The sequence below is a fragment of the Dendrobates tinctorius genome, unplaced genomic scaffold (genome assembly GCF_039654945.1).
Source record: "Dendrobates tinctorius isolate UK_male_01 unplaced genomic scaffold, ASM3965494v1 ptg000035l, whole genome shotgun sequence".
In the NCBI taxonomy this organism is placed as follows: Eukaryota; Metazoa; Chordata; class Amphibia; order Anura; family Dendrobatidae; genus Dendrobates; species Dendrobates tinctorius.
This window is the reverse complement of record NW_027361703.1, coordinates 61,231,560-61,246,866: the sequence shown is the minus strand read 5'-3', so window position 1 is coordinate 61,246,866 and position 15,307 is coordinate 61,231,560. Positions and strand designations below refer to the sequence as shown.

The following is a 15,307-nucleotide window of genomic DNA, read 5'->3' as shown; positions in this document are numbered from 1 at the left end:
ATCCTGGCACAGACCACTGGAGTGAGCTACCCTTTATCACTGGAGATTAGTATGCATTTTCTTGAAGGCTTTTCATTTCCTTATGAGGCCATGTGCATTTCACTTTCACTAAATATTATAAGTATCACAGAGCTTGCTTCATATATCAGAATTCTCTCAGACAAAAACTTTCTTTGGCTGAAGGGAAACCAGGAGTTGTTCTAATTTTTTTCAGTGTTATTTGGAAAATTAAAACTAAACTTCTGTTACCTGAGACAGATAATTGAGTGAGAATTGGAACAACACAGTTTGATGTTTGATAATCTCCACCATGTGGAGAAATCTAGCTTAATGAATAGTGTAAAGTAACGGAACCATTTAGTGTTTACATTTTTTATGATTGTTTAAATTAAGATCTCAGTCATCACCAAAAGTTTTTTCCCTGAGCAGACTTGCACTATGATGAGGAAATTGGAACTTGAACAGAAAGCCGTTGCGGAGTCTACCAAAACACTTGACCGTTCATATAAGTCAAGAGAGGGAACATAAAAGGATACAGCAGCCATTAGACCTCTCACTAGATACTAGCAGTGGCAGTTGTGGAACAGTGACCCCATCCCATATAGCAGATATATACAGATTAAAATGTACAGCTACATATGAGGACACATTTGTGCTGTGACTTGGATGCTCCATGATATTAAAGGGATCATGTGCTCCGGACAGTTTTTGTTCATGTATTCAACATGAGTTATTTGGTCATTTTTGAGAAAAGAAACTTCTGACCATCAGCAACCATCTCGGTATTGCATTTTTAACTAAAAAAAAGTATAGAAAAATGTCCTTAGGTACCCTGAAACTGGACCTAAACACCGTTTGCAGATTATTTAGGGCACTAAAGATATTTATGCATTGCTAACAATATTGTGCAGTCTGTGTTATTGATGGCAGCAAGATCATGCACCATTTTTACCTTTTGTAACTTTCATTGTTTGTCTGGTCTGTCCTACATTGGTTTGGCTGCCTATACTGTACTTCTGATTTTGAAGGCTACAGCAGCTTCAAGAAAACAATCAAGAAAGAAGGTTGGAATACTCCCCTTTATCTGTCTATTTTATTTTTTTTTTTTATATGATCAGTTATACAAAGAGAACAACTAACTAGTACATTCTTTAACCCAATGATATGGCATAGTTGTACTATGTCTTTTTGGAGCAAAGTGTTTGCTATGCTAATCAGAGCCTCTTACAACCCCAAGTCTTCAGTGTAGGTCAGGGGTTGTCACACAGAGACCAAATAGCCATTTTCTTACTGGAACAGATGTTTGGATTACTACTTTATTCAATATAATGGCTGCTTTCTTTAAAAGTTACACTTCCAAGTGATACTTCTGCAGCTCATATACTGTAAATATTAGATATAATATATGTATTTTCTTACTATAACAAACACTTTGTACCCATAAAAGAAGATTCTGGATATTCTTCATCTCGTGGGGAATAGTTATGTACTTTGGGTTATTCTGAATCATTTCACTAAGCCACTTTGGCATAAAATATAACCTGCGTATGACTATTAAAAGAGCGCTATCTTATTATTTTTAAAGGGAACCCATCATGTGATTTATGCTGCCTGGTATATGAGTAGCATGAATCAGGGACAGCCTCCTTATTGTAAGTAACTTTATTTTACTCTGAAATTTTCCAGCTTTTCAGAGAACTAATACTTCACTGTGTTAATTAAAATCACACACAGCTTTGCCGTAAGATCAGGAGAGCAGACTGTCAGTCATTATATGTCTCACTCTGGTAATTCCCCCTTTCATTTATAGTAAGCTATGGAGGCAGATTCTCAAGGAGATCTGTGTCTGGCCCATAATTTTAACAGCTCATTTACATATTAAGAAAAATGTGGATTTCTCTGAAATAAGACAACGGATCTCAAAGATCAAGGTATTATTTTAGTCAACGCTCTATGACCTACATGCCCATATATACAGCTTAGGAAGGTTGATATGACTGACAAGCTCCCTTTAAATAACTCCCCCAGAACGAAGCAAATGAGATGACCAATCGCTGTTAACCTTATTGTGACCCACCCTAACCTGCTTGATTACCAGGTCTCTCCATTTGTGTGCTTAGAGAGAGACTTTTCAGTCATGCAGCACAAAGCAGTGAGACGGCAGGGGTGGCCTGCCACAGTGACTAGTCACCTCAGTAGCCTTAATTTTTTTTTTTCCTTTGAAAAGCTAGAGGGATCCAGAGTGAGGCCAGAGAGCAGCGTAGGTATTTCTACTAAGATAAAGCATATGGAGGTAACAATACCCATTGTCAATGTTAATATAAACACCTGTGTCAACATAGAAGGATTAGTGCACTAAGGCATATTGAAACATATAAGGAAAAAACACACCAAGAAGGAACCAAGGTATAATAATAAAATATATAACTTTATTAGATTTTTAAAAATATTGTACAGAGCTTTAAGGTTGGTGAACAGTGATAGCAACCAGAGAACGTGGAACTACAGGTCAGAGGTACAGAAAGTAAGTTCTAAAATGCCTATGTACAGAGTGATTGTTCCCATGCATAATACAAGTACCTGATATATCAAGGAGAAGAGTAAACCCATCAGTGAGCATAAACACATGGAGATGGGTAAAAAAAGGATATAGAATGTATAGATGGTTATGTAGATACCTGAGACCTGCGTTGCTACCACCCCAACACGCGTTTTGGCAGACGTGCCTTCTTCCAGGGGAGTCAAACTCCTGTTCACTACCCTTTTAAAGCTCTGTACAATATTTTTAAAAATCTAATAAAGTTATATCTTTTATTATACCTTGGTTCCTTCTTGGTGCGTTTTTTCCTTATATGTTTCAGTATGTCTAATAAGGAAGACAGTCCCTGATTCATATTTTCTGTGGTCCGAGCTGCATGAATCGAAAGACAGGTTAACTTTTCAAGTGCAATGCTTAAGTTGCTGATATTAAAGGTTACAAGTTTGTAAACATTTTAGTAGATAAAGCACTAAACAGATGCCTATAGGCATACTGTATTTTCTGCATTAGATTACGGTACTTATAGTATTACTTTAAAGACTGGGTTTGCCCCCATTAAGCATTTGCTCTCCTCTGTGACTTCCGCTAGACAAATATACCATGGCTGTGACTGCCCCCATTTTCAAATCAATTTCTGCAGCAGTCAGCAGTGAAATATTTATTTAATCTGATATTGTTTTTGTTATGTAAAAATATCAGCCCTTAATGCATGTGACCACTGTTTTTCTCAGTCTGTACTAAGCAGTTTCTTTGTATGCCATCTGCACATCGTTTTTGATCTAACAATTATTTATTTATTTTTTTTACAATTTTTTTTCTAGGACAATGGCAATTTAATTTTGTTTCCTTACACTTCTGATTTAATCTCACATTCTATTTTTTTCATTTATGATGTGTTGTGTGACAAAGAAATATGGTAAAAACACTGTGTAGAAAAAAAAAAAAGAAATGTCATGTTTCATGTCATAATTGCACATCACAGGTATTTATTAATTTCACTCTCTATTAAAGATCATGTACATATTTGAACCCATTTCTTATTGTTTTGACAGTACTTTTTGAAATAAAACATATTTGCAATTGAGTTTAGTTAAAACCTTTCTAACGTCTATCTTGTAAAGCATTATTCCCCAACTCCAGTCTTAAAGTATCACCTATACATAGGAGATCCTGAAAACAGGATCTGTTGGGGAAAGCTGTTCTTGAGCTTGCATGCAGTAAACTTCAATGCAGGCTGCTCATAGCTTTCTGATTGCTCAAGTCTGTAGCCCTTCTCTGACTTCAAGAGTAACTAAACCTTCAACAGGTTGTTTTCTCATATGGCAGTTTAATTGGACCCATCTCAAGAACCAGACCGCCACAGATCTGCAGGCAGTTAAAGTCCCTGCAAGATATAAAAATACTGCCGAAAGTTGAATTGCTCTTTAAGCCAATTAAGAAAAGCATAAATCATATGTATCTTAGCTTATTCTGAATTTCAGCTTGGTGTCAATTTACTAGATGTCTGAGATGCGCTGCAGAGCCGTCAGCAATTTGTCTAATAGGATTGTAAAGCCTGCATCTTATTGTGCATGAAAGCTCCAGGAGCCAGCTGATAGAAAGTGTAATGGAAATAAATTGCAACTTTTTATTTAATGAAAGGTCTATGCAGTTCAATAAAAAATGGGTCCAAAGGCCATACATTAATGGAAAGTTTGCCATCTAAAGATTTGTTTGAATGTATAAACATGTAGGATATTAATATTGTACTGCAGATACTGGCATTTGTTAAAGTAAATGTAGTCAATATATATTAACATCATATTAACCTGAAACCTTTTGTAGGAGCTCATTCGTTGCATATATGCCCAGTTGTACTTGTACTATACATCACCTATCTTGTATTCATGCAGATAGGTAAAGTCATGAATCAATTGCGTTCTGAATTTTCATGTGTTTAAAATTTAAGTAAAAAAAAGTCCCAATGGGTTTCAGGTTACAGGGCTTGGCCAAATTTTTACAAATGTCTGTTATCGTGAGATCTAACTCTTGCCTCTGCTGCTTGAAGGAGCAACATGAATGGGATTAAAATGCAGTCCTAGCACAGGCATTATAAAAAGCACAGTGTTCTGCAGTACACAGCAATGTCCAGCACTATCCAGGGATGTGGTCACTTCAGAAAGATTGGCAGGGGTTCCTGAATGTCAGACCCCAACTGCTCTAGTATTGATGGCATATCCTCAAGATGGTAAACATTTTGATGGATGTTGGTGCTTTCCTGCTCACTGGCAGATAAATGTATCTTCAGTACATTCTAAAATATATTGAAAGTTGAAGAAACAATGCTGACACCACCCAGAGTGTGGTCATGTTTAATACATTAGGACATTAGGTATAGTAGTAATTGAATTATAATTAGTAATGTATAAATGCATAACGCGCAGTCTTGGGATATACTATATGCAACCAAGTTGAGCAAAAGAGATGTTTTATTTTACATGCTTCTTGTTTTTCCTATAGTGTAAAAGATGACAATGAGAAGTCTGAGGAGAGAGAACTTACAGAAAAAGAGGTCAATGATATAGATACTGTAAGTATGAGGATAATACTGTGTGTACCGGGTGTATAAGAGTCAGGAAACTAATACAAATGTCCTTTTTAAAGGCTTTCTTCATGTATTTAGAAATGTCAGTGCAATTACTACATAAACGATGCATGAGCACACATATGTTCAGGACAGAGTTCATGGATGAATAATTCACTTCATTAGTAAAAATTAAAACAACCCTTTTTTCATACAGCGTGTTGCGCTGAGACTTGTATAATAGAGCAGTAACACATTATCTAAAACTGCACATATGCTTTATTTTCAGGTTTAACAAATATATGTAAGTAGTGTAGCATTCATGTATCCTTCTTATGTATTATTCTGACATTCAGTAGCCCTAACTTACACAGTAGGCCTAGTTATGTACTGTAAATTATATTTTGAAAAATATATACAAGTAGAGGTTACTAAAAAATGGGAGAAGGCAAAGAAAATGATATTCAGCTTGTTCCTAAACATGATTCATAAGTGCAGTGGTTGAAGTAAGTATTGAGCAATTCGCAAATTTTTGGAGTAAATATATTTCTTAAGGTGCTGTTGACTTGAAATTCTCACCAGATGTCCGTAACAACCCATCCAATCCACACAGGCAAGTAATCAATCATAGATGTCCATAAATTAAGTTGTGTAATAATGAAAAATGGTTCAAGAAAAAAAGTATTGAACACATGAAGAAAGAGGTGCAAAAAGCTATGGAATGTCTTGACACAGCTGAAATCTATCAGTAATTAGAAAACAATCCTGCAACTTAGTGAAAAATAATAGCAACTGTTGGCCTATAAAAAGGTGTCTCATTACCAAACAAGACACCTCTCATGATGGGTAAAATCAGTGACCTGTCTTAAGACCTTCGCAACCCTGTTGTTGCAAAACATGCTCATTGCATTGACAGAAAAATGTCTAAAAGTGAGCTCTCTTGGGGGCCATTATCCAGGAGTATAAAGAACATCATTTCACCATAAACCAGCCATGACCAGGTGCTCTCCGCAAAATTTCAGAAAGAGAAGTGAAAGGAATTATCAAGAGTGTTGTCTAAGAGCCAAGAACCACCCGTGGAGAGCTACAGAAAGGCCTGAAATCCACAGGTACAATTGTTTCAGAGAAAACTGAAAGTAATGCACTCAATCTCCATGCCCTCTATGCATACTGACCACACAAGACTCCATTGCTGAACAAAAAGCATGTTCAGGCGCATTTAAAGTTTGCTAAACAACATTTAGTCAAACCTGTGAAATACTGGGAGAATATAGTCTGGTAAGATGAGCCCAAAATTGAACTCTTTGGATGCCATACTACACACCATGTTTGGAGGCCAAAGGCACTTCCTATCACTCGAAGAACACCATACCAACAGTGCAGTTTGGAGGTGGGAACATCATGGTGTGGGGTTGTTTTTCAGCAGACGGCACTGGCAAACTTCATGTGATTGAAGGAAAGATCAATGGACAAATGTACTGAAACATTCTTGATAAAAATCTGCTGCCTTTTACCAGGATGATGAAGATGAAACCAGGGTGGACATGTCAGCAAGACAATGATCCCAAACATACAGCCAAGGAAACTCTCAATTGATTTCAAAGAAAATAATGCTGCTAGAATGGCCGGGCCAATCACATGAATCCAATAAAAAATGTATGGAAGGAAATAGAGCTTAGAGTTCATAGAAGGAGCCCAGAGAACCTTCAGGATTTGAAGAGTGTGGGGAAGAATAGGTCAAAATCACACCTGAGCAATGGATGTGACTAGTTTATTATGGAGTAATCTTGAAGCTATCATCGCCAACAAAGGCTTTTGTACAGAACATTATAAATAAAATTCAGAAGTGTGTTCAATACTTTTTCGATGTGTGATTTCTCATCATTACACATACTGTGGGTACGAAAAGTATTCAGACCCCTTTAAATTTTTCACTCTGTTTCATTGCAGCCATTTGGTAAATTTAAAAAAGTTCTTTTTTTTCTCATTAATGTACACTCTGCACACCATCTTTTTTTTTTTAAATTTGTTCTCTGCACCCCATCTTGACTGAAAAAAAACAGAAATGTAGAATTTTTGCAAATTTATTAAGAAAGAAAAACTGAAATATCACATGGTCATAAGTATTCAGACCCTTTGCTCAGTATTGGGTAGAAGCATCCTTTTCAGCTGTTACAGCTGTGAGTCTTCTTGGGAATGATGCAACAAGTTTTTCACACTTGAATTTGGGGATCCTGTGCCATTCTTCCATGCTTTCCTCTCCAGTTCCGTCAGGTTAGATGGTGAACGTTGGTGGACAGCCATTTTCAGGTCTCTCCAGAGATGCTCAATTAGGTGTATGTCAGGTCTCTGGCTGGGCCAGTCAAGAATGGCCACAGAGTTGTTCTGAACCCACTATTTTAGCTGTGTGCTTAGGGTCATTGTCTTGTTGGAAGGTGAACTTTCAGCCAAGTCTGAGGTCTGGAGCACTTTGGAAGAGGTTTTCATCAAGGATATCTCTGTACTTGGCCACATTCATGTTTCCTTCAATTGCAACCAGTCGTCCTGTCCCTGCAGCTGAAAAACACCCCCATAGCATGATGCTGCCACCACCATGTTTCACTGTGGGGATTGTATTGGGCAGGTGATGAGCAGTGCCTGTTTTTCTCCACACATACCGCTTAGAATTATCACTAAAAAGTTTTTTTTTTTTTGTCTCATCAGACCAGATAATCTTATTTTTCATAGTCTGGCAGTCCTTCATGTGTTGTTTTTTTTTTTTTGTCTGGCACTGAGGTGAGGCTTCCATCAGGCCACTCTGCCATAAAGGCCCAACTGGTGGAGGGCTGCAGTGATAATTGACTTTGTGGAACTTACTCCCATCTCCCTACTGCCCTACTGCATCTGTTGTGCTCAGACACAGTGATCTTGGGGTTCTTGTTTAATTCTCACCAAGGCGCTTCTCCCACGATTGCTCAGTTTGGCTGGACGGCCAAGTCTAGGAAGACTTCTCGTGATTCCAAACTTCTTACATTTAAGGATTATGGAGGCCACTTTGCTCTTAGGAACCTTGAGTACTGCAGAAATTCTTTTGTAACCGTGGCCAGATGTGTGCCTTGCCACAATTCTGTCTCTGAGCTCCTTGGCTTGTTCCTTTGACCTCATGATTCTCATTTGGTCTGTTATGCACTGTGAGGTCTTATATAGACAGGTGTGAGTTTTTACAAATCAAGTCCTATCAGTTGAATTAAACACAACTGGACTCCAATGAAGGAGTAGAACCATCTCAAGGAGGATCACAAGGAAATGGACAGCATGTGACTTAAATATGAGTATCTGAGCAAAGGGTATGAATACTTATGACCATGTGATATTTCAGTTTTTCTTTTTTAATAAATTTGCAAAAATTTCTACATTTCTGGTTTTTTTTTTCAGTCAAGATGGAGTGCAGAGTGTACATTAATGAGAAAAAAAATGAACTTTTATGAATTTACCAAATGACTGCAAAGAAAAGAGTGAAAACATTAAAGGGGTCTGAATACGCATACTTTCCGTATCCACTGTAATTTAATTTATGGACATCTATAGTTTGATTTCTTTGCCTTTGTGTATTGGATGGGTTATTGATATCTGGTGAGAATTTCATGTCAATATCACCTTTAGAAATATATTTACTTAGAAAATGTTTGAACTGTTTATAATGTATTTGACCGGCTGTTTATTAGAAATTTTTTTACAAGTTTTAGAGTCTGCTTGTGGAACTTATCTTCATAGAAAAATATTATTGTCCATAAGCCCAAAATGGAAATGCATGGCAAAATGACTTTTTTTTTTTTTTTTTTTTTAGGAAGAAGGACATGATGCAAGCGATCATGAGGAGGATGAAGAAGAGGAGGATGAAGATGAGGAAGATGCAGATGGAGCTGAAAGTTCAAGTGAATCTGATTCAGAACTAGATGAAAAGGGTAAATATTCATATCAAGCGAAACCTATTGGAGTAGATTTCCTAAGATAAAGGTGGAGTTTTAGGTCAGTTTGTGCAAAAACACTGCTGGCCATGCATTGCACCATGTTTATTATGGAACTCATTGGACAAGTAGGTGTGGTTTCTTGTTAAGTGTTCTTTAATGGGAAGTATATGGAGCATGAGCTACTGTGATAAGTTTGGTTAATTTTTGGACTGTCAGAAGTTTGTGTTTTTGAAAACAGACTACATGGGGGAGGACAAGGATTTTCCCGAACGTGGTTTTAATAATAGAAATAAGTAATGTTTAAATAATTGGTTTGTTTTACTGTGCTGAAATAATTCCCTTTTTTTGCCTGTCTTTATTTACAGAAAACTACCAAGCGGATCTGGCAAACATCACATGTGAGATTGCAATTAAACAAAAACTTATTGATGAGCTGGAGAACAGCCAGAGAAGGCTGCATACCCTGAAACAGCAGTATGAAGAAAAGCTGATGACCCTGCAACACAAAATCCGCGACACACAACTTGAGAGAGATCGTGTACTTCAGAATATGGGTAATAACAGGGTGTTTTTAATTTTCCACAGAAATAGCCGGTTCTTGTGTCTGGAATCAAGCATTTTTATTTTTCCTCACGTTTATTGTGGTTCCTAGATCATCTAACCGCTTCACAACATCCGCCGTACATATGTGGCGCAACTCAGAAGCAAGTGTGTAACTGTATAGTAGGCAGCGTGCGCACGCTCAGCATGTGTAAGCCTAAACCAGGAGCGGGTGATAAATCCAGAAGTGGTGACGTGTTTCTATTAGACTTTTCCTCAGATTGTTCCACGCCTGGTTTTGACTTACAGATACTGAGGTAAAAAATTCATCAAATACTCAACGTGAGCCCGTGGCCCTACAGCCAGGACCTGCCGCTAACATTCTCAGGTGGAGCTGTACTCCGCCCCCGATTGTTGACCTGTTAAATTCTGTGTCATTCTCTGACAGCAGAATTTAACATGCACCGGCATTCATGTGTACATTCTCTCTGATCATCAGCGCACCCGTGACATAATCGCAGGTTGCCGATGGGTTGTCATGACAGCCGGAGGTCAGCTGATAACCCCTTTGCTTGTCATAACGGAGTTCTTTTGGGAGACCATGATTTCTGCTACATGGAGCAATGATGTTGCATATAGCACAAGTGATTGGACGATCGCAGCTTCAAGTCTCCTAAAGAGACTAACAGGAACAGTAAAAGGAAAATGTTTACCCCCCCCCCCCCCCCCTAAAAACACGTATTGATGCTTTCAGAAAAGTCCGATCTATCAAAATATAAAGCAATTATAGGGGTATTCCCATCTCCAAGGTCCTATCTTAATATGTAATGGGTATAATAATATTAGCAAATACTTCGAATTAGAAATGTAGTATAGTTTTTGTGATTCACTGTTTCTCTTTCCTCATGTGCAGATATTGCAGGACCTTAGGTACCCATGGTTCATCACTGATATTATGACAGTTGGTTAGCTAGTTGCTAGTAACCATGGATACCTAAAGTCCTGCAATGCCTGCACATGAAGAAAGAGACATAGCGAATCAGAAGAACTATACTACATTTCTAATATTAAGGTTTTTCTAATGTTATTACTACACCTACGTTATATTGGGATAGGATCTTGGAGATGGGAATACCCCTTTAACCCGATTGGTAAACACTGTAAACAAAAACATTTCAAGAATGACAAAATTGTTTTTTTGAGTCACTGCAGTTCCTCAAAAAATGCTGTAACAAGTGATCAAAAAGTCACATCTATCCAAAAATGGTACTAGTAAAAATGTCTCTCCACGCAGAAAATAAGCTATCACACCGCTCCATTTGCTGAAAAATTAAAGTGTTATTGTACTCGGAAAGCAACAGAACCCAAAATAATTTTTGTTGCAAACTTCTGTGTTTTTTTTCACCACTAGAATAATAAACTGGACATGTTGGGTATCGCCGTAATCATGTTGAAGAGGAGAATCATATTGCATGGTCATTTTTACTACAGAATGTAAACCGTATAAACCGTTCCCAAAACACAATGTCAGAATTGCAGGTTTTTTTTTTTGTTTGCTATTTCTCCCCACTTGGTGTTTTTTTTTTTTTTTTCCATTTTCCAGTACACTATGTGGTAAAATGAATGGTGTCATTCAAAAAATAAGTCCTCGTGTGTGTGTGGACAGAAAAATAAAAAAAAGTTATGGCTCTGTGAAGTAAGCGAGGAAAAAAACGAAAACACAAACCAATGCTGCCAATATTAAAGGAAAGATAAATCTATTGGGACCAGCAATTGTAGCCCAGTCTTCTGTAAAGGCCAAACTCTATATCTACCCAAAGAAGAAACCAATTGCTAGACATGAAAATGGACAGTAAACGGCACTTTACTTGCACTGATTTTTTTCCTTCTTACAATGAAGCTCCCTGGCCTTCATCCTGCCTATCACTCATTAGTAGAACATCTCTTTTAGGCTCAATGGAAACATGTACAGAAGAGAAAACCAAAAAGATAAAAACAGAGTATGAGAAGAAGCTGCAAACCATGAATAAAGAACTCCAAAAGCTGCAAGCTGCGCAAAAGGAGCATGCCCGTTTATTGAAAAACCAGTCACAGTATGAAAAACAAATGAAGAAATTGCAGCAAGAGGTTGTTGAAATGAAGAAAACAAAGGTACATTTAATACGTGATTACAATTATTGTATTAAAGGGGTTGTCCGAGCTTTTCACATAATCTCAGTACATATCTGGGCTGCAGAATTATGACAATAAGTAATTTACTTTCTGTCACTAGTTTGCACGGTTTTCTAGATATTCTGGACAGAACGTCCGAGGTGGGGTGTTATGGCATTGAAATGAGAACTAGTCATAACCTCCTACTCTACTCCAAACATGCCCTCTATAGCAACAACCCCACCCTCCATAGATACAGGCCCTCCCCGTCCACATGAAGAAGCCCTCATCACACAGTAACGAATTCTTCCCCTCCAGCAGCCTTAGTGCAGAGAGCTGCTCCTCCCCCAGACACACGCTGAACAGTGATCTATGGAAAGTGAAACTAGTGAGGAGAGAAAATCGTCCTGTATTCTGGGCCACTCCATGATTACAATACATAACTCATTATCAGTAATTCCTTCCCTACACTCAAGTGGCGCTGTAGAGTTCCAGTCCTCTTTCTCTCTCTGAAGAGGCAATTTGCATATTATGTAGTTTCATGATTTATGCAGTGGATGTGACATGTAATGGTGGGCCATCTGCTTTACTAATTCAGTATAGCAACCAAAACTTATATTCATTAGTAGCTTATCAAACAAAATCCGAAATTGCGTAAATTAATGAGGATTGGACCTTTTGAAAATATTTAAAGAAAAAAAGACAGTTCCTAGCAATCACTCCAGGTCAGTACTTTAATAGCAGTCTCATTTATAGCCCAGGCTTGTACAAAAATGAAATGTCAAGACAATGTTTAAGTTTGACTTATAATCTTTAATAATGTTTTGGACAGTATTTAGATTTTTTTTCTGAGCAATCTGGTGCCTGCAACATGCATTGGAGTGCTGGAAAGCTTAGGTTAGGACTCAGACTGCATGTATGTCATCACGTATGCCATCACTCTCCTCCAGACAGACGGGTCTCTATGTGTGTCCTTAGCTACACAAAACAGACATTTTACACAGTTTACATGCGGATTCATTGTACATAATTATTTGTGTTTAGGTGCGGTTAATGAAACAAATGAAGGAAGAGCAAGAAAAGGCAAGAATGGTAGACTCTCGCAGAACCCGTGAAATTGCACAGCTTAAAAAAGATCAGCGTAAGCGAGAGGTGCGTGTTTTCTTGGCTTTTTTCTTTTTAAAGTTACATTGAATAAACACGTAGATCTTACAACTGCCTCTGTTAGTGTCCATTTCCATTTCGTACCTAAGTACACTCGTTTCCCCATAACCGACTAGTTTTAACAGGTTGTCAATTGCCCAACAAACAAGCAAAACACTTGTACATCAAGTAAAATGATCTTTTGGTCTGCACAAAAGATCATCTTTCTTGGTAGCACATTGTCCTGTGGCTATAGGACCTACACTACTGTGAAGAATGGTAGCCTAAGCACACTGAATGATGTATTGCAAATTATCCAATAAGCATCTGAAACTGAGTCATCTGGTGTAAACAGGGTAATAAATGACTACCTATTGGCAAACAAGTATCTGATCAGTGGTCGGTTAGTGTCGTCAGGTGTAATTGCAACTTTACTTATAATGGTAGGTTTCCTAAATGTTTTTATCCATAATGACTCAGTGGTACTTTAAATACCTCATATGATGGGTCCCTGTTTTTGAGGCCTATTTATAAACTGAACTGTCGTTAATGCCAGCAGATGGTAGCAGTGTTATTCAGCCATCATATGTCTCTATAATCAGAGGGTGAAACTTGACTCTGTCCACTGCTGTTAACTCATTAAATACTATTGTCAATCTTGCACAGCAGTGTTTACTGTTCTTAGCCCTCGGGTATGGTGTTCAACATGCCCTTTGGCACCCCGCAACAATTATGGGATGATGAGGGCTTGCCATGATGGAGGGGGGCTTGCTGAAGACCCCCACTCTCTGTGACAGTTCCCTTATGTAGACCAGCCCTTGGCTGCAATATACTGTGCTATTTACTGCAAGGGATGAAAAAATATAGTAAAAAAATAAGCTCAAAAGAATATAAAAATTTGAAACATGCCAATTTTAACCCCATTAAAAATAAAGAAATGTAAAAAAATAAGCAAATTTGGCATTTCTATGTCCACATAATTCCAGTCTATCAAACTATACCATTTATTAACCTCATCGGTAAACGGTATAGCGATTAAAAAAGAAAAATTAAAATTCTATTATTGTGTTTTTTGTGTCGCAAAAAGAATTCATTAAGAAGCGATGAAAACATTGTATCGCAAAATGGGATCAATAAAATCACGAGCTTGGGAAGGGATGCAGAAAACAAGTTCTCCCACGACTCTTGTCGAGCAAAAAGTGAAAACATTACGGTCTCGAACGTTTCATATTTTTGACTCATTTGTTTTGCTTCCTTGACCTGCTGCTAGCAGTTGTGAGATAATCTGATGTATAGGGCAAATTTTTTGCAGAAATCTGAAAAATTCTGAAGGTTTCACAAACTTTCAATCAATGCTATATGTTATCATGGTGAGCCTTTAATATATTACAGAGTCAGGTAAGGACCCTCGAAGCCCAGAAAAGACAACAAGAAGTTATTCTACGACGGAAAAATGAAGAGGTAAAAACTTGTTATAAATAACTTTATCCTATCTTTTTTGTGTGTTCGTCTCATGTATTGCTCACTTGTTTTATCACCTTTATTTCGTATACACAGGTTACAGCACTACGGCGACAAGTAAAACCAATGTCTGATAGAGTGGCGGGGAGGGTCGTAAGTCGTAAAATAAGCCTCCCAGAACCGGTTTCAGAACATGTCATTGAAGAGCATGAGTCACCCCGAATATCGGGGCAGCAAAGGCCTAAAATCCCAATAGCCAGAGTACAGCCTGCAACTTCTAATGCTTTCAACGGCACAAGGTACATCATCGATGCCCTATTATTTAGTTAACCTGGGACTTTTTGACCTCTGTCATTTTGTAGATCTGTTGCACTAGATGCTGTAAAGCTGCTGTTTTGTTCTTTCTTGCATTTCAAGTACTCTTGATCTTCTCACCCTAGTAATCCGTCCTACTTGATTACAGACTGTTGTCTACCTGATAAAACTGGCTATACACAAGCAACAGCTTTCTCTTGAGTCCATCAGAGGAGAAAGTTGCTACCAGGCAGCTCTGGGTGTGGATAATTTGGAGAACAAAAGAATCAGGCATTTGTATTCAAACTGCCTGACTCCACTCCAGTCTAAAGGGATGGGAGACCCTTGTGTGCATATGTGGGTTTAGTTGACCGTAACCCTATATGGACACATTTTTGTTTTTGCGGATCCATTTTTCTCTCTTCTTTTGTCGATACACTGTAGCTCTACTTGTTTTTTTTTTGTGTGGGGGGTCTAGTATTAGTTTTGAATGACACCATTCACTTTACTATATAAATCAAGAAACAAAAATTCCAAGTGAAGTGAAATGGTGAAAAAATAAGCAGAATAAACCTTGCGTATGTCTTCACCGTGTGGCAATATAAGGTTGTTTAAATCAAGTTTTACTGTTAAATGTTTTTGTGGGTTTTTTTTTGTTACTTTCTG

At 37.8% G+C, this 15,307-nt stretch overlaps 1 protein-coding gene across 8 annotated transcripts in view; it reads left to right on the top strand.

Moving 5' to 3' along the window:
• The window catches only part of KIF21A (kinesin family member 21A), a 247,369-nt gene that overhangs the window by 150,863 nt on the left and 81,199 nt on the right, over window positions 1-15,307 (top strand). For 7 of the 8 annotated variants that reach the window (XM_073573526.1, XM_073573524.1, XM_073573519.1 and 4 more), the window contains exons 12-19: window positions 1,029-1,064; window positions 5,039-5,108; window positions 8,929-9,046; window positions 9,418-9,606; window positions 11,544-11,743; window positions 12,788-12,895; window positions 14,279-14,347; window positions 14,444-14,646. In XM_073573526.1, the coding sequence (XP_073429627.1) occupies window positions 1,029-1,064; window positions 5,039-5,108; window positions 8,929-9,046; window positions 9,418-9,606; window positions 11,544-11,743; window positions 12,788-12,895; window positions 14,279-14,347; window positions 14,444-14,646 (993 nt within the window). The remainder of the gene's footprint in view (window positions 1-1,028; window positions 1,065-5,038; window positions 5,109-8,928; window positions 9,047-9,417; window positions 9,607-11,543; window positions 11,744-12,787; window positions 12,896-14,278; window positions 14,348-14,443; window positions 14,647-15,307) is intronic. The other variant, XM_073573521.1, reaches the window with a different exon arrangement.